Below are 21,441 nucleotides of genomic sequence, written 5' to 3'. Positions count from 1 at the left end.
TTTACTGGATAAGTTACTGCTGAATGTATTTTAGCAGTTGCTGTCCATGCATAACGTAAATGCTTTAAAAGTGTCTCTTAATCAATAACCTCTGCATGTTTGTGTTGTAGGTGGTGATAATGGAAGTGCAGGGTCTGAGGTCTTTGGCTCCAAACAGGATTGTTTACTGCACCATGGAGGTTGAGGGAGGACATAAACTGCAGACAGATCAGGCTGAGGCCTCAAAACCCATGTATGTAAAGAACGAGCACACACATACATTCATGCACACACAGAAACACACACACACACACACACACACACACACACACACACACACACACACACACACACACACACACACACACACACACACAATGTATAGACATGGAAAAAAGAAAAGAAAAACAGGACCTCCATCACACTAAACACACTTTTTGGGCATTATGACTAATGTCATCATCAACACATCAAGACAAGCACATCACTTCAGGGTGTATTTCATTACAACTCATTATTATATTCACTAGTCATAGCTAACACTTAACTAAACCATATATTTTCTTAATCCTAATAATATGATTTATCTTATGGGGACTTGGACGTTTTTGTCTGTGTTTGCGTTTGTGTCTGTCTGTGGTGTATGGCTGTGTAGTGAATTGCAGCTAGAAAAAAGTCTTTGTCTGGATATAAATCAACTGACTCAGGAACATTACAGTCAGAGAGGTATGTTCTGATCGCAATAAAGCTGCCTGTTGACATACAGCTTATCGACCGTAATGATAGCTTGGGAGCCTCTTTGAATGAACTTTATATGGATTGGGAACAGGACCTTCGTCATTCCACGATTTCTTTGGGAAACTGGTACTTAACACTGAAGTCCATTCCCCTCAGCTCCTGGCTATGGCTCTTCACATTCCCTCAGTGAGGGTTTTGTCATGGACTGCAGTGGGAGATTGTGGAGTTGCAGGAGGGAAGTAGTTCAGGTGAAACAGTTCAGGTGGCCTGCTGCGGATCCGGCGGCGACGTTGCAGCTCTGGTGGCCTGCCGCAGGTCTGGTGGCGGCAACATGGCATAGAAGGTGACCTGGGATGTGGATGCGCAGGCCGTCCTGGACATTGATGTGGCAGAAGACTCACTGGCAGTTTGGCAGATGGCTGGTGCAAAGGCCAGACGAAGCAGTACCAGGTGGCGTGATGTCCTCAGGTGCAGGTGTAGCAGGTGTGGGCGGCTCACAGACCCCTAGTGCGAGCAGCGCAGGTCCTTCTGGCGTGCAGACCTCCGGCTCGGGCAGAGCGGGTCCCTCCAGTGTGTAGACCTTGGACTCGGGCAGAGCAGATGCAGGCGATGCAGCAACCTCCAGCTCAGACTGAGCAGGTCCAGGCGACAGCGTAGCAGCTGCAGACGGTGGAGTAGAGAGTGGTGTGGCAGCTGCAGACAGTGGAGCAGAGGGTGGCACACCAGGCTTTACAATCTCTAAGGGGTCCAGAGGTGCCGGAGGCCATAAGCTCAGCCCCTGGGGAAGCCCTGGGCAGAATCTTCACCTCCATGTGGCCTGACCGGACCAAAAAGTCACCTGGCTCTGCGTGCTGTGTGCTCTGAGCTCCCTAACTCTGAGCTCCCAACTCTGGAACAACAAACTCAGAGTCCACAGACTCAGAGTTAACATTTTCAAAGTACACTGATGGCTGAATAAGTTCACTTGATTTCTCTGCAGAGGACAGAGTTGGCAAAGTTGGGAGTTCTGGTTGCAAACTCTCTGGAGGTCCAGAGCCAGCTACAGGCCCATGTTCCAAGCTCACAAATCTGCGTCATCTCTTCACAGCATTCTGGCAGGTTAGAGCCCACTGGGTCCATTGAGGCTGGATTATTCTGTCACGGACTGCGGTGGCAGACCATGGAGTTCCAGGAAGGAAGTAGGACCCAAACATAGGACTCTGGTGACGAACAGCGATTTTATTTACAATGAAATGAAAAATAACTATTTATGAAACTCAGCACTGTGGCTCCTGTGGCGATTCTCCCTGAATCCCCACAGAGTGCATGTGTCCGTAAATTGTGAAAGGCGACAACTCGAAAAACACCCAGTTCCAAACCATGGCTCTGCTCTAGTGAAAACTCCGCTCCGCTCCCGATTCCTAGTGAAGACAAACAGAACACTCTGATGACTCGGCAATCTCCTGATAGCTAGGGTTTTTCTAATATCAAAGTTATCCACGGCTGTACTAATGGGGTTAACTCAATAATCGACCACCAACTGAAGCCCAGCCACACTGTTAAACAGCGCAGCTCCTGGTGAAGGCAATCAGCTACAGCTGGCGATGGCTGATGAGCTACTGGTGTGGCTGGCTTCAGCGTGGGAACTCCTCTTGGCCTAATGGTGCCTGTAAACCAGCCTTCCGGACACACACACACACACACACACACACACACACACACACACACACACACCTGTAACTGCATGCAGGGAAACAGAGGACCGGGAGACGAGCCGAAACAAACACGCAATAGCAGAGCATCCGTAACACAAATCCACGGGCAGAACAACCCACGATGATTGCTGGCCTGAGGTAACTCCAATAAAAACCCATGAGGAGGGCCAGGCCTGCATGAAAGCGGAACAGTTTTTGACCAGCCACCCGCACAGTGCAGAGATCGTCGGAGGAGAGGGAGGAGGCTCTTAAGGATTGTTTTGAATGTACTGTGTGGGAGGTGATCTGTGACAACCACGGAGAGGACATCGACAGCCTTGTGACATGCATTACGGACTATATTAACTTCTGTGTGGATAACACCACACCCACTAGGACTGTGCGGTGTTTCTCCAACAACAAACCTTGGATTACCACAGAAATTAAAGCCGTCCTCAAGCAGAAGAGGAGGGCCTTCAAATCCAGAGACAAAGAGGAGTTGAAAAGGGTGCTGAGAGGACTGATAAGGAATTGGAAGGACAGCTACAGGCAGAAGATGGAGAACCAGCTTCAGCAAAACAACGTTGGCGAAGTCTGGAGAGGCCTCAGAACCATCTCGGGCCACAAACATCAGAACTCTCTGCCTGGGAGGGATGTGAGGTGGGCAAATGAACTGAATCATTTCTTCAACAGATTTGATTCAGCCATGAGGCAGTCTCCAACATCGGCTGCAGACTCACCCACCCCCACTGCTGCTGTTCCACCTCTGACACCCCAGACGCTTCACACCTCCTCTACTCACCCTGCTCACTCCTCCCCACCCCCAACAACAGCATCCAATACACACTCAACACAAGGCTCCAGCCTGTCTCTCTCAACCACCCAGGTTAGGAGGGAACTGAGGAGGATTAAAGCCAAGAAGGCAGCGGGTCCAGATGGCATCAGCTCGAGGGTCGTCAGGTCCTGCTTTGTGGGGTGATGGAGTGCATCTTCAACCTGAGCCTGAGGCTGGGGAGAGTCCCACAGCTCTGGAGAACTTCCTGTGTTGTGCCAGTGCCAAAGACCTCACGCCCCAAGGACCTCAACAGCTACAGGCCGGTGGTTCTGACATCCCACCTGATGAAGACCCTGGAGCGGCTGGTGAGTTCATCACTGGACCCACTTCAGTTTGCCTACCAGCCTGGCATCGGGAGTCATGATGCTGTCATTCACCTCCATCGTTTCCTCTCTCACCTGTAAAATAGTAACACAGTTTCAGTAAGAAATGACTGCGAGTAGAAGAAGAATAAGAGTGGTAATTGGAAGATACAGTCTTATATCTGGTAATTAGAAAGGAATACTGCTTTAAGCAATGTCCACACTAATACGTTTTTTCCTTCCATGGACACTGAGATGGCTTTTTTGATCAAGGAAAACTGAGTTTTTTGAAAAAGTGGATGCATTAAAAGCGCCATTTTCACGTCGCAGTGTGGACTGCGAAAATGGAAGCTTTCAAAAACGATGACGCATTTTAGTCATATGATGCAGTCATGTGACCAATTCAACTAAGATGTCAGACGGCTTTATACAGCAGTTGTTTTGTTTGCTCTCAATTTTGACAGCCCTATTAAAAATTAATATCAGTTTGTACATGCTCCAGATAGATCCAGATTGTTTTGGATTCAAAATATTAAAAGGAGGGAGGCAGGAGCCAACTCAAAATAACAACTCTTGGTCCAACGAGGTAAAGTCAAACGAAGATTTTTAATGATCACACGCGTGGGAGATGCACCCTGCAGAACATCAGAGGTGGATCTCCCAAACAATGCACAAAACAAAGATTTTATAGGGTCGGGGTAATACAACGCCCCTCCATGCACTAAGCAGATACAATACTTGCATACGTCAAATCAAAACCACAATGACTTTTAACACAGTTTGAAAAGATCATCTTCTCGTCTCAATCCCAGGTGTCTTCCTGTTGCCACCGGACGCTCGCTTATCTGTCTGGAACATCAGGCACACGTTCTGCACAATCTGTTCTTTTGCAGGCACAACTTGCAGTTACAAGCATAATATGATTAAACTTTTACCTATATAACTGAGTCTATCTACTGTGTGTGGGTGTGTGTGTGTATACGTGTCAACCTTTGCTGCACTCTTTTTCACCTCTCACCTCTTCAGCTAAGACTTGTAACCTTTCCACTAAACAGAAGGCCAGCACGTACACAACTGAAGCTATATGTGTAATATATCGAATACATGTTTTAATCAAATGATACCACTCAAAACTTAATAAAGAAGATGAACAAAATAAAAGATAAAAAGAATAACATGATATAAAGGTGTTGTAAGCGTGCATGCAATCCCTTCCACAGCTCTAGTCAAACTCACAATAGATTGGCCAGACATATCGCTGGCCAAAGCTCTTGACCCTCAGTTAATGAACTGAGCCACAACTCTTTAATAGGCACAGGATGCAATGTGTATAAAGATGATTATAATCATTCCAATAACAAGAGTTCAAAGGTTACCCGTATGTTTGCTCATTTCAATATAATCTAAAAGCTATAAACTGTTTTGTTAATACCATATGGATGCTACAGGTTATCTAATAACAAAAACATTTTGCTTGACCCCACAAGATAAAACTCGATGCTTTTCCTCGACATTTTGCCGCGACATGTCAAAGAGCTGGAAAGTAAATAAACTTCAGACGGAAATGACGCAGGTCGAATCGTCTTACGTTTCATGCATGTGCAGTACAGACACATTTCAGTGCGGATGAAAGCGACTGAAAACGATAGTGTGGACGCAGAGCGTTTTTAGACGAAAATGCTGTTTTCAAATTTATCTGGATTCATGTAGACGTAGCCTTACAGGCTGTAAAGATCACTGTAAAGGTACTCTAAAGGTGATTTTATCAGTGTAGAAGAAAGTTTAACACCTACACATTACAACTCAGTCACTAAAACACCTATCATGAAGTTCCCGATACACTGTTTTTTTTTGTTTAGTTTTGTTTTTTGTTCTTTATTTTTTTGGGGCTGATGTTAATTAAAGAAGAGGTTTGTAACATAACAGTTGTTGAATCCCAGGAGCTGCAATTTTTATGTACAGATGCCTCAGCACTCAGGAACCCTGCCCTAAAATTTCACATGGTCCTAACCAATGTTCCCTCTAAGCTGTGTGTGCACGGTCTCTGCACACAGAAAATCTGTGTGGCACACAAAAAAAATCTAAACTGAATTGAAATTAAAATAAATACATTAACAATTCTGTTTTGCAGTGTTAGTCAGTAAGTGACTGGCTGCTCCCGCATGGGATTAGAACGATGCCACCTTATCCCATAGTCCAGCCAATAATGCGATTCACATTCATATATACGCAGCTAATCAACGTCATTGACAGGCTATGACAGCGTCCTTATGTGCCGACACCGGTGTTTTAGCTAGCAAAGCGGCGTGGCTGATGTGGAGTGAAGCCACGTTAATGACAACGTGTACAACCATTGGAGATGTGAGCAGCACAGACGGAACAATTGACGGAAAAAGTGTGGACTTTATACCAGTTTTTAAATTGTGTTGATAGGCCACGTAAAACCAGAGTTATGATAAAAATATCTGCAATGTTTGGTTTTCTTCCTGAATACTATCGTTGTTTATATTTACTGCGGGAAGAAACGGTAAAAACTGCGTTTTATAAGGAAAACGCTCCAAAGCACTCTGCGCCTGTGAGCAAAAACAACCCCCCTCCCCCAGCCTTTCCTATTGGTCGAAAAATATGCTATGTGGACCAATCAAAAAATGATATGGCAACATAGCATTTAGTTGTTTAGGAAGGGGGAAGTTTTAGGAGTGACGGCGGTGTTCTGAGACGTGAGAGATTTGCGACGTTTAGCGCAAATCTTGTGTAGTTAGTGTGTAGTGTAGTCAATAGTTTTGTTGTGTGTGTCAGAACAATGAGGCGACTGCTGAATGTTACAGGTGTTACAGCAGTGATACAGATACAAACTTCTTCAGTTCTGAACTGAAGAAGTTTCTCGAATGAGAGGTGAAACGTCTTCAAGCAACTTAAAGAAGTCCAGACGCTTTTCTTTCCAAGCTCCTTAGACTACAATGACCTGGATGACTGAGAACCTTCACAGACATATTGCCGTACATTTTGGGAGGAACACCCTTCAACTGGTGCGGGAGTATCAAAGGGAATCTAGAAAACTAGCGGATTATAGGAACCATCTCCGTTTCAACCTGAGATGCAGACAAAGCAGAGTTGTTCCTAAGAGCCTGCGCCTTGGATCCACTGTCAGGGGATACAGAGCGGACCTGATTCTACTGAGAGCACAAAATCAGCTGCTAAGTGAAAGGATAAGACAGGTCCATTTCACTATAGATGCCCTCCAGAGCAAGATTAGCCAGACTCTGCAGGAACCGAAAACCCTTCTACCCTCTCCAATTTTAGAAGAGGTTTACAAGTTTGTGGACAAGGCCCAGCGGGCTCAACACTCTAAAGGAAAAGAAAGACAATGCAGGAAATTCCACACCTTGCTTTCAAAAACACTCACTCCTCAGTCTGAATCTACACAACTCAGAGAAGAACATACACCTGAGGACAGTCAGGAAAAATGGGTGAAGAACTTTTCAGACCGGAATCTCACTGAACCTGAAAAGAACGTATTAGCCAAAGGACTCAATTTTGCCATTGTTCCGCAACAGTTGCCCATAGTGGACCTCATCACAGCCACAGAAACTGCCATACGGATCAACAAATTATCACAGACAGAAGCAGAACAGATCAGGATGAAAGTCTCAGCCACCCTCTCCAGTGCCAAAGTCCCTCCGTCTAACCTTACATTACAAGAAAAGAAGGCCGTCGCTTCCCTGAGCAAAGACCACAACATCACTATATTACCAGCCGATAAGGGAAGGTGCACCGTGGTCCTAAACACAACGGATTACCACACAAAGATCACTACTCTCCTCAGTGACAACAATACCTACGAAGCCTTAAAGCGAGACCCCACAAGCAGCTACAAAAAGAAAGTTATAGCTTGCCTTCAAGACCTTGAAAGGGACAAAATCATTGACCGCCTTACATGTCACCGCCTTTACCCAGGAGATGCCACACCCTGCATCTACGGACTTCCTAAGATCCACAAGGAAGGTATCCCTCTCAGACCCATAGTCAGTAGCATAAACTCAGCCACCTACAACATCTCGAAACACCTTGCTACCATCCTTGCACCTCTGGTGGGGAACACCCCACACCACATCAAGAACTCCACCGACTTCACTGACAAGGTCCAGAAACTTACCCTGGATCCAGATGAAACCATGGTGTCCTTTGATGTAGTCTCTCTCTTCACTTGCATACCCACCACGGAGGCAGTGGAGACCGTCAGAAAACGACTACAAGAAGACAGCTCCTTGGAAGACAGGACCAACTTCACACCCGATCAGACCTGCACACTGTTAGACCTCTGCCTCACCACTACATACTTCAAATACAATGAAGGCTTCTACAGACAAAAACATGGCTGTGCCATGGGCTCCCCCGTGTCACCTATTGTAGCCAACCTTTACATGTAGGAAGTGGAAAGGCAGGCTCTTGGCTCTTTTAAAGGGAGAGTACCCAGCCACTGGTACAGATATGTAGACGACACCTGGGTCAAAATCAAAACACAAGAAGTGGAATCCTTCACTGCGCACATTAACGCCGTGGATAAAAACATCAAGTTCACCAGGGAAGACACAAAGGACAACTGCTTGCCTTTCCTGGACTGCGCTGTGCACATTGAAGAAAATGGCAACCTCAACATTGAAGTTTACCGGAAGCCCACACACACGGACCAGTACCTCCTCTTTGACTCCTACCACCCTCTGGAACACAAACTTGGAGTAATTAGGACCCTACACCACCGAGCAGAACATGTTCCCTCTAAGCCTGAAGGGAAAAAGAAGGAACACACACATGTAAAGGAAGCACTTAAAACATGTGGCTATCCTAACTGGGTGTTTATAAAGTCAGCAAAGATGCACAGAAAAGAAGATCAGACACCAGCGAGGGAGGATCAGAAAGACAGACGCAACAACATTGTCATCCCCTATGTAGCCGGTGTATCAGAGAAACTCAGGAGAGTTTTCTCCAAGCACGACATCCCAGTGTACTGCAGACCCAGCAACACACTCAGACACAAACTGGTTCATCCCAAAGACAAAACTCCTAAACACAAACTGAACAATTTGGTTTGTTAAAAATTTTTTGTGATGGTTTAAAATTTTTTTGATTTATCATTGTTTTCTTTTCAAACTGTTATACAACTTATTTATCAATGCTATTTATTTTCTTGGTTAAGGATTTGATTATTTCTATGGGGGTAAGGGATAGGATAAGTATAAGCCACAAGGCTTCAGCCTATTCCTTTTTCGGTTACTATTTGAGTACTTTTATGTAAAATTATAATCTGTTGTTGTTGTTGTTGACTGAAATAAATTTCAAATTCAAAAAAAAAATTCAAATTCAACAATGTGGTGTATGCTGTACAGTGCAGCGAGGAATGCCCAGACCTCTACATCGGAGAGACCAAACAGCCACTTCACAAGCGCACAACATAGAAGAGCCACCTCCACAGGACAAGACTCAGCAGTCCATCTGCATCTAAAGGACAAAGGTCACTCTTTCGAGGATGCCAACGTTCACATTTTGGACAGAGAGGACAGATGGTTTGAAAGAGGAGTGAAAGAAGCCATTTACGTCCACTGTGAGCGACCATCTTTGAACAGAGGTGGTGGTTTACGACACCAATTGTCTGCCATCTATAATCCAGTTTTGAGATCCCTTCCCAGACACCTTGACGCCCACTCACATTCTGGGCCATCTGACCTCAGGAAATCACATGATAGGGTGGGGCCAGGTTTAACAATGAGCTCACCCGAAACCCTGGCTGATTGGGACCCACACCCGCTTTCACACCTTGGCTCATGTGATTAGGTAGAGGATCATCAGGGGGTCCTTTGTCCCTCTTTGGGGGGATACTCCCACTGGGTTTAAATCTGGGACTCTCCACCATTTGACCTTAGAACTGAAGAAGCTTCTCGGATGAGAGGTGAAACGTCTTCAAGCAACTTAAAGAAGTCCAGACGCTTTTCTTTCTAAGCTCCTTAGACTACAATGACCTGGATGACTGAGAACCTTCACAGACATACTACACAGGTGATGAACAAGATTTTTTTTAAATTTTCATTGTAAGTGGGCTACAGCAGTTATTTAAAATGGTGCCATGCTCAAATTCCCTAAGCTCTTCTAAATGACCAATCTTTGACAAATGTTTGCAAGTGCAGTTGCACACATATGAAGACTGCAGCACATTCATCATTTTCTACAGTTAATAGATGAAAGTCAACAACAAATTATCCATAGTTCTCTCAACCTCTCTTCTTCAGTATTTGCTTTCTCTTAGCTATCCATGACTTCTGTGCCCTTTGTTTACCCAATACCAGACACATTCATAGGTGCTTTTATCTATAGTTTAGCACTTTTATCTAACATTCTCTCTCACACAAACTCAAACACTATTTCAGTGCAAATTCCTTGTCTGAAAAATGTACAGGAGGATCCAAGAATTAAGCCTCAGACCTTCTAAATTGGTAGACAACCCGTTCTACCACCTGAGCGACATCCATAGTTTCTTTAACAAGGATATGGTAAATGGACTGATTCTCATATGAACCCAGACCTTAGTTCTGATTGGACCGACAGTAACCCATCTTAGATTGCGAGACCACTGGGCTCTTAGTGGGATATTATCGGGAACAGCAAATGACACAGACGGCGCAGGGAGAGGAAACCAAATTTCAGCTGGCTATCACATTCAGCTGCAAAAACAACAACAGAAACCCCCGCTTCGATCCGTCTTCCTCACCATCCGCCAAATCCCTCACAAACTAAGTGGAAGAGCTACAATCATGAATGCTGGCTCCATCCAAACATGCCTCAGTGGAGTTACTGGGCCGGCCCTACACTGACAGGACTGCAACAAAGACTCTGGTAAGAGAAAAAGTTACAGAGGTTTTATTAGAGACATAGCTAAGTGTTTTGTAATTTGGCATAATTTGTGAAAGTTGGTAATTCTTTGGTAGTGAATTGGAGAAATTCAGAAGTAATTTTTTTTCGCTCAGATTCTTACATTAGTGTGGATACCACATGTCTATATTTCAAATCAAATTAAATCAAATCAAATCACTTTTATTGTCACATCTCATGTGCAGGTACACTGGTACAGCACATGCGTGTAAAATTCTTGTGTGCATGCTTCACAAGCAACAGAGGTGTGCAAAATACAATAACATAACAACAAGCAAAATATAAGAATGGGAATCTAAGAATTATAGGAATAAATATATGTACAAATATAAGAATGTAAGCGCATTACTGAATATGTATACCAAATATGTATATATACATATATGTGTGTGTGTGTATACATATATATATAATAAAATATACAGAGATTAGCAGTTGGATTGTGCAAAAGAAATGGCCTATATGTACAGTATGGAGTGCATAATGTTGAAGTTCGGATAAGTGAAGATGAGGTGTCTATGAAGTGTTCAGCAGTCTGATGGCCTGATGGAAACAGCTGTCTCTCAGTCTGCTGGTACGGGACGGGATACTGCAGAACCTCCTGCCTGATGAAAGTAGTCTGAACAGTTTACGGCTGGGGTGACTGGAGTCCTTGATGATCCTCCCCACTTTCCTCAGGCACCGCTTCCTGTAAATGTCCTGGAGGGAGGGAAGCTCACCTCCAATTATCCTTTCGGCTCACCGCACCACTCTCTGGAGAGCTTTGCAGTTGTAAGCGGTGCTGTTGCCGTACCAGGTGGTGATGCATCCAGTGAGGATGCTCTCAATGGCACAGCGATAGAAGGTCCTGAGGATGCGGGGGCTCATGCCGAATCTTTTCAGTCTCCTGAGAAAGAAGAGGCGCTGCTGCGCCTTCTTCACTGTTTTGTTTATGAGTACTTACCATGTGAGATCCTCTGCCAGATGTACACCTAGGAAACGGAAGCTGCTCACTCTCTCCACAGCAGCTCCATTGATGGTGATGGGGATGCGTGCTTCTCTTTATCTCCGGATGTTCATATTGAATCCCGTTCTTTTTATTCTTTTACTGGACAGAGAAAATGCAAAGCTTTTCAATAAGGGGCGATTGTGGCTCAAGAGTTGGGCATTCGCCTTGTAATCGGAAGGTTGCCGGCTTGGACAGTCTCGGTCGTTGTGTCCTTGGGCAAGACACCCGTTGCCTACTGGTGGTGGTCAGAGGGCCCGGTGGCGCCAGTGTCTGGCAGCCTCGCCTCTGTCGGTGCGCCCCAGGGTGGCTGTGGCTACAATGTAGCTTGCCATCACCAGTGTGTGAATGTGTGTGTGGATGACTGGATGTGTAAAGCGCTTTGGGGTCCTTAGGGACTAAGTAAAGCGCTATACAAATACAGGCCATTTACCATGCCCTATAGCTGCAAAAACGTCTGCACCTTAGCTCCTCATGTTATTTCGGCACACTTACACGTCACACAGTTTCGATCAAAACAACTTCTTTACTTCTGCCCTGTGTGTGTGTGTGTGTGTGTGTTGCTTAGTTCCGCTTTTTCTGTCTGCATCTGTTTCCTGTTCTTAATATACTGCCTCTGCAGCTCTGCATAAGACTTCCTGTTCTGCACAGCTCCAGTCTGGATAAGCAACTGGTTTGTAAGTCAAAGCTGGCCTGTTATTAAAATACATAAACAAAATAATCAGAAAATAAACACTAAGAATATATATTTTACCTTAACATCTTCCCACTTTTTGTCTCTCCTGAGAGAGACGACATAATTCCTGATTTATCCAATTAGTCCTACCTGCCTGTGACAATAATAGCTAAGAATCTAGCAAGAGAAACCATACTAAACAAAATGAAACCTTTCCATTGCCCAAACATAGGTTTCATGCATTGAGACAATGGGTTGTGTATTCTTCAATCTTCATGTATTGTTTTGGCATAATTAATTCAATCAACAACAAATGAATCAAACAACTAAGTCAAGCTCTAATACAGCACCTCACGCCTACGCCGGGCTGTGAGCTGTCCTACCTTACTTCCTGACACCCCCTTTTCACCCAAATTTACAATTTAAACAACTAATCTTCTGGGACGGGCGTTTCTCTGGGATCTATGCTTCTTTTCGGGTCACAGCCGTGTCCCCCTTTCTTGGCCAGAGCCGTTCGGTCTGATGCTTCCTGGATTTTCGCCAACCCCTTCGTGGTTTTTTCTGTGGTTCTGGAATCCTCTCAAGGTGACCAGCAGGAGCCCAAACTGCATGACCCTTGACCTCAATCACTGACTGGACCGTCTCTGTGTCTGTCTCTGCTGCTAAGGATCCTCATATCTCCGTGACCTTGTCTGGTGTCTGCTCCTTCCTCTGTAAAAGACAGAAAAGGAAACCACCTCTCTGCGACGCCTCAATAATCTAATGTGTTCATCCATTGTTCTTCTAGTGATTCAAAGTTGGTTTAGAATATCATGTTCGGGACTCTCTGATCTAGAGCATTAGTCTATTTATTATCTATGTGTGTAAGCATGTTTGCATTTACCCCCTCTGCACTCTAAGTCATTTTCCTACAATATATCAGCCCAGACAGTCACGCCAAACGAAGCTTATGACCTTTCAGAAGACTGAGTGCCAACTCTCATGAGCACAATTGCAACGTGTGTATGAAAATGATTATAACTGCATACTTTAGTAAAAGGAATCAAAAAGAAATCAAACATTTTCAATCCTAACATTTTCCCTACTTTCACAAAAGCATGTGTTTCATTCAGCCTGCTGTCCCACAGTTTCCCCTTCAGTGTGGTACTCAGCTTCTCATGAACACAGGCATTTTATCTTCTAAACGGGATTCAGTTCATTTTAATCATTAAAGCTTAAACATGAAAATAATGATTTATGCCTAAGTTTCACCGTACCTAAATTATCAAACACACAAAAAAGTCATACACTGATCATGGAATCCATTGTTTCAAATTAAACCTAAAATTCCCCCTTTTAACACATTTTCATGTGTCACAAAGAATGAAAAGGCTTCACCACAACTAGGAAATTAAAAGAAAAAGGTTAGTCATACTCCTCTCAAGTATATTTGCTCCGGGCCTGCAAACCTGTGTTAAGAAATGAAATCAGTTTAATTATTATGTTAAGTCAGTTGAACTCCTGGCACCGCCCAGAGCCTGCATCTGTAGAACTGCCTAGAAACAAAACCTGTGTGTTAACATGAACCTCACATTTGAAACTCAGTTTTCCCCACTGTCCTTCCCTCACTGACCACAACACGGGAATTTATGTCTTTATTCAGCCATTCACCTGATTTAAGTTACGTTGAAACCAAGCACACCATTGTTTTTCTTGTGACATTACCAATAAGTTTGATGTGTCACATGGCCCTCTTCCTATTGAAAAAACAAAAGTTGTATCCAAGATGGCCGACTTCTAAATGGCCACCATGGTCACCACCCATCTTGAGGAGTTTGCCCCCTCACATATACTAATGTGCCACAAACAGGACTTTAATATCACCAACCATTCCCATGTTATTACGGTGTATCCATATAAATGGCCCACCCTGTATATTTTACCTTAACATTCACTATCAGCTCCTTTGTCTTTGCAACGTTGAGCGTGAGATAGTTGTCTCGGCACCAGTGGGTCAGGGCGCTGACCTCCTCCCTGTAAGCCATATCATCACCTTTGGTGATAAGACCCACCACTGTAGTGTCCTCCGCATATTTCACAATGATGTTGGAGTTGCTAGTGGCTGTGCATGTGTAGGTGTAGAGTGAGTAGAGGGCTCAGTGCACACCCCTGTGGAGCACCAGTGTTCATTATGACGGGGGATGAGGGGATGAGGTGATGCTGCCCAGTATGACCACTTGGCATCTATCAGACAGGAAGTTAAGGATCCAGCTGCAGAGACAGCTGCTCAATCCTAGATCCTGCAGTTTCCTGTCCAGCTTCGAGGGAACGATGGTATTGAATGCTGAGCTGTAGTCTACAAACAGCATTCTCACATACGTGTCTCTCTTCTCCAGGTGTGACAGGGCGGTATGTAGTGTCAGGGCTATGGCATCATCAAGGGACCTGTTGTAGCGGTATGCGAAAGTAAGGTTTGTTGGTCGTACACAAGGAGACATGTGCTACTCGGGAAAAAATAAAGGAAAAGTCGAGGCTGCCATACTCGGCACCATAACAGATCTGGCGATAATTGCCGTTGAACTGGATATTCTCCCTCTTGCCCCTGGTACTAAGGGCATTGAGATTCATCAGGTTAATTGTTAATTTCTTAATTACTTTGTGTAGTATGAATGGACATAAGGGAGGTTTTTATCAGTAGGCTGTAAAAACTATAAAATGTATTTATAGTTAAAAGTCCAAAATTTATCCTTGTGCTTCTTTGTGGTGAGCAGCAGATCAAACAAGTTAAGATTTATAATTCAATTCAATTCAATTTTATTTATACAGCACAAAATCACAACATCAAGACCTCAAGACGCTTTATAGTGTAAGGTAGACCCTACGATAATTCATTCAGAAAAAAAAAACCCCATCAATCATATGACCCCCTATGAGCAAGCACTTTGGCGACAGTAGGAAGGAAAAACTCCCTTTTAACAGGAAGAAACCTCCGGCAGAACCAGGCTCAAGGAGGGGCGGGGCCATCTGCTGCGACCGGTTGGGGTGAGAGAAGGAAAACAGGATAAAGACATGCTGTGGAAGAGAGACAGAGGTTAATAACAAGTATGATTCAATGCAGAGAGGTCTATTAACACATAGTGAGTGAAAAAGGTGACTGAAAAGGAAAAACTCAATGCATCATGGGAGTCCCCCAGCAGCCTACACCTATTGGGAGCATAACTAAGGGAGGATTCAGGGTCACCTGGTCCAGCCCTAACTATATGCTTTAGCAAGAAGGAAAGTTTTAAGTCTAATCTTAAAAGCAGAGATAGTGTGTCTCCTGAATCCAAACTGAGCTCATAGAGCTGGGTGTCATCAGCATAGCAGTGAAAGATGAAAGAAAGAAGATGGCGCGGCCACGTCCAGACGCCTTCCTGACCGCTCCGCTCCGACTATCCACTTTTCTCGTTTTTTACTTATTTTTTGCTCTGGTTTACATTCCAAAATCCTCTAGTTTTATAGTATACGACAGCAGATCACTTGTAAACATCGGTGACAAGGTTGCACATCTAATCTTGGACACTTTTAAACCCGACCCATCCTGGCCGCCAGAGATTCTGCGCGGCGCGGAGAACAACAAAGGACGGGCCGCTCATCCGAGGCGTAGAACAAAGAAGCGCCGAGGGAAACGCGCTGGCATTAGGAACAGACTGAGACAGCAGGCGCATCGCGCACCACTGCCCAGTATCCTACTGGCCAACATACAATCCATGGAGAACAAGCTCGATGACCTAAGAGCAAGAGTCACCTTCCAACGTGACATGAGGGACTGCAACATTCTGAGCTTCACGGAGACATGGCTGACCCCCACCGTGCCGGACCAGGCCGTAACTTCGTCGGATTCATTCTCTGTGCTCCGCGCGGACAGAATGGCAGAGTCGAACAAAACCAAAGGTGGAGGAGTGTGTTTCATGGTAAACAGAAAGTGGTGTGATGCCAGGAGCATTTCTACTCTTTCCAGCGGCTGCTCGCCACATCTGGAATTCCTGAGCATTAAGTGCCGCCCTTTCTACCTGCCCCGTGAGTTCACCTCGGTCATCGCCACGGACACAGGTATGGCTTTGTCCGAATTACATGATGTGCTGAGTTCGCTTCAAAACAAGGACCCGGGCGCAGCCCTCATTGTAGCAGGAGACTTTAATAAAGCGAACCTCAGACAAGTCATGCCAAACTTTTACCAGCATGTCTCGTGTCCGACGAGGGGGGATCGAATTTTGGACCACTGCTACACGCCATACAAGCAGGGCTACAAAGCTGTCTCACACCCGGCTTTTGGGAAGTCTGACCACAACGCCATCTTCCTCATTCCCCAGTATAAACAAAACATACGGAGGGAAGAAGTAACCACGAGGGAGGTGAAACGGTGGTCTGCCCAATCAGAAGCTACGCTACAGGACGCACTCAACGACGTCGACTGGGACATGTTCAGAGCATGCGCAGTCGACATCAACGAGTTTACGGAAGTAGCAGTATGCTTCGTCAATATGCTAGCGGAGGAGATTATCCCCACTGCGAGAGTTACCACATTCCCAAACCAGAAACCGTGGGTGGACAGATCGATCCGCGCTGCAGTGAACGCCAGGACCGCCACCTACAACGCGGGTCTCGCCACTGGCGATATGAGCGCCTACAAAGCGGCCTCATACGGCGTGCAGCGCACGGTGAGAGATGCCAAACGCCGGTACCGGGAGCGTGTGGAGTCCCGCTTCCACCAGGGCGACACACGGAGTATGTGGCACGGACTACGCACCATTACGGACTACAAAGCCAGGGACACTGCACCGATCAACGCCGACTCTGCATTCACCAACGAGCTGAATCAGTTCTACGCCCATTTCGAGGTTAGCCAGGCGGCTAATGCTATCTACCGCCTGACTACCGAGGACAGTGACGTCATCAGCAAGAGACCGGTGACCAGCATCGCGGAGCATGACGTCCGAGCGGCATTGAGGAGAGTGAACACAAGGAAAGCGGCGGGGCCAGACGGCATCACCGGCCGTCTGCTGCGCTGCTGTGCTGACCAGCTAGCAGGTGTGTTCACTTCCATCTTCAATGAGTCCCTGGCGAAGTCTGTGGTCCCCACATGCTTCAAAAGATCCACCATCATCCCGGTGCCCAAGAACAGCAAACCCTCATCCCTGAACGATTACCGGCCAGTTGCACTGACCTCGGTAGTAATGAAGGTGTTTGAGAGGCTGCTGAAGAACATCATCTCCTCCTCCATCCCAGACACCACAGATCCGCTCCAGTTCACCTACCGACCCAACAGATCCACTGACGATGCCATCGCCCACGTCCTGCACACCACCCTCAGCCACGTGGACAAGAAACAGGGCAACTATGTGAGAATGCTGTTTGTTGATTACAGTTCAGCGTTTAACACAATAGTGCCCAGCAGACTCTTCACAAAGCTGAGGGATCTGGGACTCAACAGCCGTCTGTGTGCGTGGGTGTTGGACTTCCTCACTGGCAGAACTCAGGTGGTGAGGGTGGGTAGATGCGTCTCTAACAGCATCACCATCAACACAGGAGCACCACAGGGATGTGTCCTCTCACCACTGCTCTACTCCCTCTACACTTCAGACTGTGTGGCCACCCACGGCTCCAACACCATTGTGAAGTTTGCTGATGACACAGTGGTGTTGGGTGCCATCTCCAACAACGATGAGGCGGCCTACATGGACGAAGTGAAGAATCTGGCATCATGGTGCCAGGACAACCACCTCCAGCTGAACGTCGGCAAGACCAAGGAGCTGGTGGTGGACTTCAGAAGGAGTCAGCACAGAGACTACAAGCCCATTATCATCAATGGAGCTCCAGTGGAGAGGGTGCAGTCCTTCAAGTATCTTGGCGTCCACATCTCCTCAGACCTGACATGGTCTGCCCACATTCAGGCCCAGACCAAAAAGGCTAGGCAGCGCCTGTACCACCTAAGACAACTGAGGAAGTTCAGGGTCTCTCCAAAGATCCTCAGGATTTTCTATACAGGCGCTGTGGAGAGCATCCTCACACAGAACATCACATCGTGGTTTGGGAACAGCTGTGTTAAGGACCAAAAAGCTCTCCAGAGAGTGATCCGTACAGCAGAACGCTGCTGCAGGATTGCTCTCGCCCCGCTTCAGGACACCTACACCAGGAGATGCCGGACTAGAGCAGCGCAGATACTGAAGGACCCGTCCCATCCTGGCAACAAACTGTTCCAACTTCTACAATCCGGTAGAAGGTTCCGCATCATCCGGGCAAGGACAGAGAGACTCAAGAGGAGCTTCTATCCCCAAGCCATCTGGGCCCTAAACCAACCCCCCCCCCACACACACGCACACACACCCGCTCTCTCACATCATCTATAATTGACTGAGACAGGACTCTCTTCCAGACACTCTAAACCCACCGGCACAATGTACATTTCAAATTCCTTTAATTTTAAATATGTTTATATTGTCTATTCTGTAAAATAGTCAGATTGTCTATTCTTATTTAATTCACTTAAAGTACAGAGTTCACCTGCTTGCTGCTACTACTGCACATTCACCTAATGTATATACTATATATATATAATGTTCTTCCTCTACCCCCCCCCCCCCCCATTTTTGCACATGTCGAGGAGCGTGTCAGGATACATTTCACTGTGTGTTATACTTGTATAACTATGCATGTGACAAATAAAGAACCTTGAACCTTGAAATAGTATGCTATGTCTTCTGATGATACTGCCTAAGGGAAGCATGTATAATGTAAACAGAATTGGTCCTAGCCCTGAACCCTGTGGAACTCCATAATTAACCTCAGTGTGTGAAAAAGACTCTCCATTTACATGAACAAATTTGAGTCTATTAGATAGATATAGTTAATAATACAAAGAATACAAAGAAAACAAGGAAAACCCCAACAACCATATGACACACTATTTGCACGCGCTTTGGCGAGAGTAGGAAGGAAAAACTCCCTTTTAAGAGAAAGAAACTTCCAGCAGAACCAGGCTCAGGGAGGGGCGGGGCCATCTCCTGTGACCGGTTGAGGAGTGAAAGGAAGACGAAGACAATGAAAGCATGTGACAAAAATGGGAAGTTACACATTATGACATAAAATAGTGGCCTAATCAGTGACTTATAGTTATTGGAAAATCCCCTAAAAGTTACTGTTTATATATCAGTAATGAATCCACCTTTATTATTGATAGACTCTGGTCCAGGTCAAGTTTAGGTGCAGTGTTCTGGTTTAGAGCAGCCTGTTAGAGCTGTGTTTTGCACTGTTGTTATATTTTGACTACATTACGCTATGAAAGTTTCTACTGTTGTACCTCCCACAGTCCAAAAGCACCCATCTCCCTGCTTCTCACCAGCAAACATAGACTTACACAACTTTCAAGGCTTAACTGGTAGTTCAGGAGTCATAATAATGTTTTACACTCTTTCTTTGTTTATATGTGGTTGTGTCTATATTTGTGTTGGTGTGTAGTTGGGGTACCCAGGGCGACTTCACCACCACTCAGCCACTGCCTGCTGTGAAGGTGAAGCTGTTTACTGAGAGCACAGGAGTGTTAGCTCTAGAAGATAAGGAGCTGGGGAGGGTAAGAAATCATTCTGCTTCATTTTGGTCACTTTGCCTTTGTATAACTTGTATACAACATATACATTAATGGTGGGAACACTCCCAGGTTGTTCTCCACCCGACTCCCAACAGTCCTAAGCAGTCTGAACTCCATAAGATGACAGTGTGTAAAGGCTGCCCAGACAGTGACCTCAAGATCAAACTGGCCATTCGCATGGACAAACCACAGAACATGAAGCATTGTGGGTAAGTTACTGTGAGATTAAACATTCTTGTGGCAATATAAAGTTACTTGAGTTATCATGGTTCAGTGTAAAACTGTAGCTGCTTTAAAATAGTTACTGTTTTAGTGTGTACATTAGAATAAATTCAGCAGACCGGTTCTGGAAAAGCTATTAAGGAGAAATGTGATCTCTCCTTTTAGTCTCTATCAGTATTTTGGATAAAGTGTAAGCTTTTCAGGGAGATTTTAGAGCAATAAAGTACAAAAGAATGAGTATATAGAAATATAAAATACATGGGCTAAGTGGGTTCTGAGACAGGATGCTTCCAATTTTGACAATGCACCTATAAAGAAAGCAGTCAAGATTTGTTTAATGTACAAGTTAAAGGCAAAGTCCTTGTTAAAATGACTCCAAGTTCCTTACAATAGTACTGGAGGCAAAGGTAGAGTACAGCAAGCTTTTAGTTATTAAGAGATGTACCCGCCCCTTCTGACTACAAATCACAGGAAACATTGTTTATTGGAGTATTTTTTTTTTCAGTTAGTCATGAGCTACTTCACACAAGGTGGTATTTTTTTAGCAAATCCTATATTTCCCACCTTGAGATGCTTTGTCAGGTGTTTACCGCAGCCACCTTTAGTGTGTTTGTGGGTCTCTCTACCTTCAGTTTTGTCTCCAGTAACTAAAGTGCTTCACTGGGTTGTGATCAGATGACTAATTATCCCACTGAATAATATCCAATTTCTTTGCACTGAGAAACTTTCAGGATTTTTTTTCTAGTGTGCTTTTGCGTTGTCATCCAATGTGCATCACCACCCAATAAGTTTTGCAGCATTTGCCTGAATCTGACCAAAGTATCGCCCTGTACTCTTCAGAATTCTCCCTGCTGTTTCCTGTAATGTCTAAATAGTCAATGCAATATTTTTTAAAGTCCTTTAATTAAAGCTGAAATTCTGCTCTTCTATTATATCTTTCTTGTTTGATTTAAGATCTACTGTGATTTCCACAGGCAAAATTACAACATTTTTTTCTCAGTGTTCAAATACTGATGAAGCTGAGTGTATTAAGAGCTTATTGAATAAGATGCTTTGCTACACATCAAATTACCCAAAAGTATTTAAATAGAAAACGTAAATAGAAAAAGTTCTAAGTTTAAAAACTTGGGAAACAGAAATGTATTATTAATTAATTTATTGTTAATTTTATATTTTTAAAACGTGCCAGAGGTAAGCATTTGGATCCGTTACGTCACATGCTGAAGTGTAACTTCCCTAATATTGATGGTTATTTCATTATTTCTAAGTCTTTACAACCCAATTTTATGATTATTTTTTAAATAACCAACATATGAATACAAATATAAATGTATATCTAATCTTAATCAGGTGGTAAAATGTTAATTTTAAATAATCCTTGTAGAGTTAATTTAGAGTGTGATACACTTAATATTTGGGTATGTAATTGATGAGCCGCTAGGGTGCTTTGTGATGTCCAAAAGATAATCTTTTGCTTTTGCTTCCCTCTTGTGGTTACTGG

At 44.7% G+C, this 21,441-nt stretch overlaps 1 protein-coding gene across 2 annotated transcripts in view; it reads left to right on the top strand.

Annotated features, from left to right (window-relative positions):
* The window catches only part of cadpsa (Ca2+-dependent activator protein for secretion a), a 318,715-nt gene that overhangs the window by 98,408 nt on the left and 198,866 nt on the right, over positions 1-21,441 (top strand). For both annotated transcript variants that reach the window (XM_063474914.1, XM_063474915.1), the window contains exons 6-8: positions 111-232; positions 19,589-19,700; positions 19,788-19,927. In XM_063474914.1, the coding sequence (XP_063330984.1) occupies positions 111-232; positions 19,589-19,700; positions 19,788-19,927 (374 nt within the window). The remainder of the gene's footprint in view (positions 1-110; positions 233-19,588; positions 19,701-19,787; positions 19,928-21,441) is intronic.

Source organism: Pelmatolapia mariae, linkage group LG5 (assembly GCF_036321145.2).
Source record: "Pelmatolapia mariae isolate MD_Pm_ZW linkage group LG5, Pm_UMD_F_2, whole genome shotgun sequence".
Lineage (NCBI taxonomy): Eukaryota > Metazoa > Chordata > Actinopteri > Cichliformes > Cichlidae > Pelmatolapia > Pelmatolapia mariae.
The sequence above is the reverse complement of the archived record's forward strand: the minus strand, read 5'-3'. Positions and strand labels throughout refer to the sequence as shown.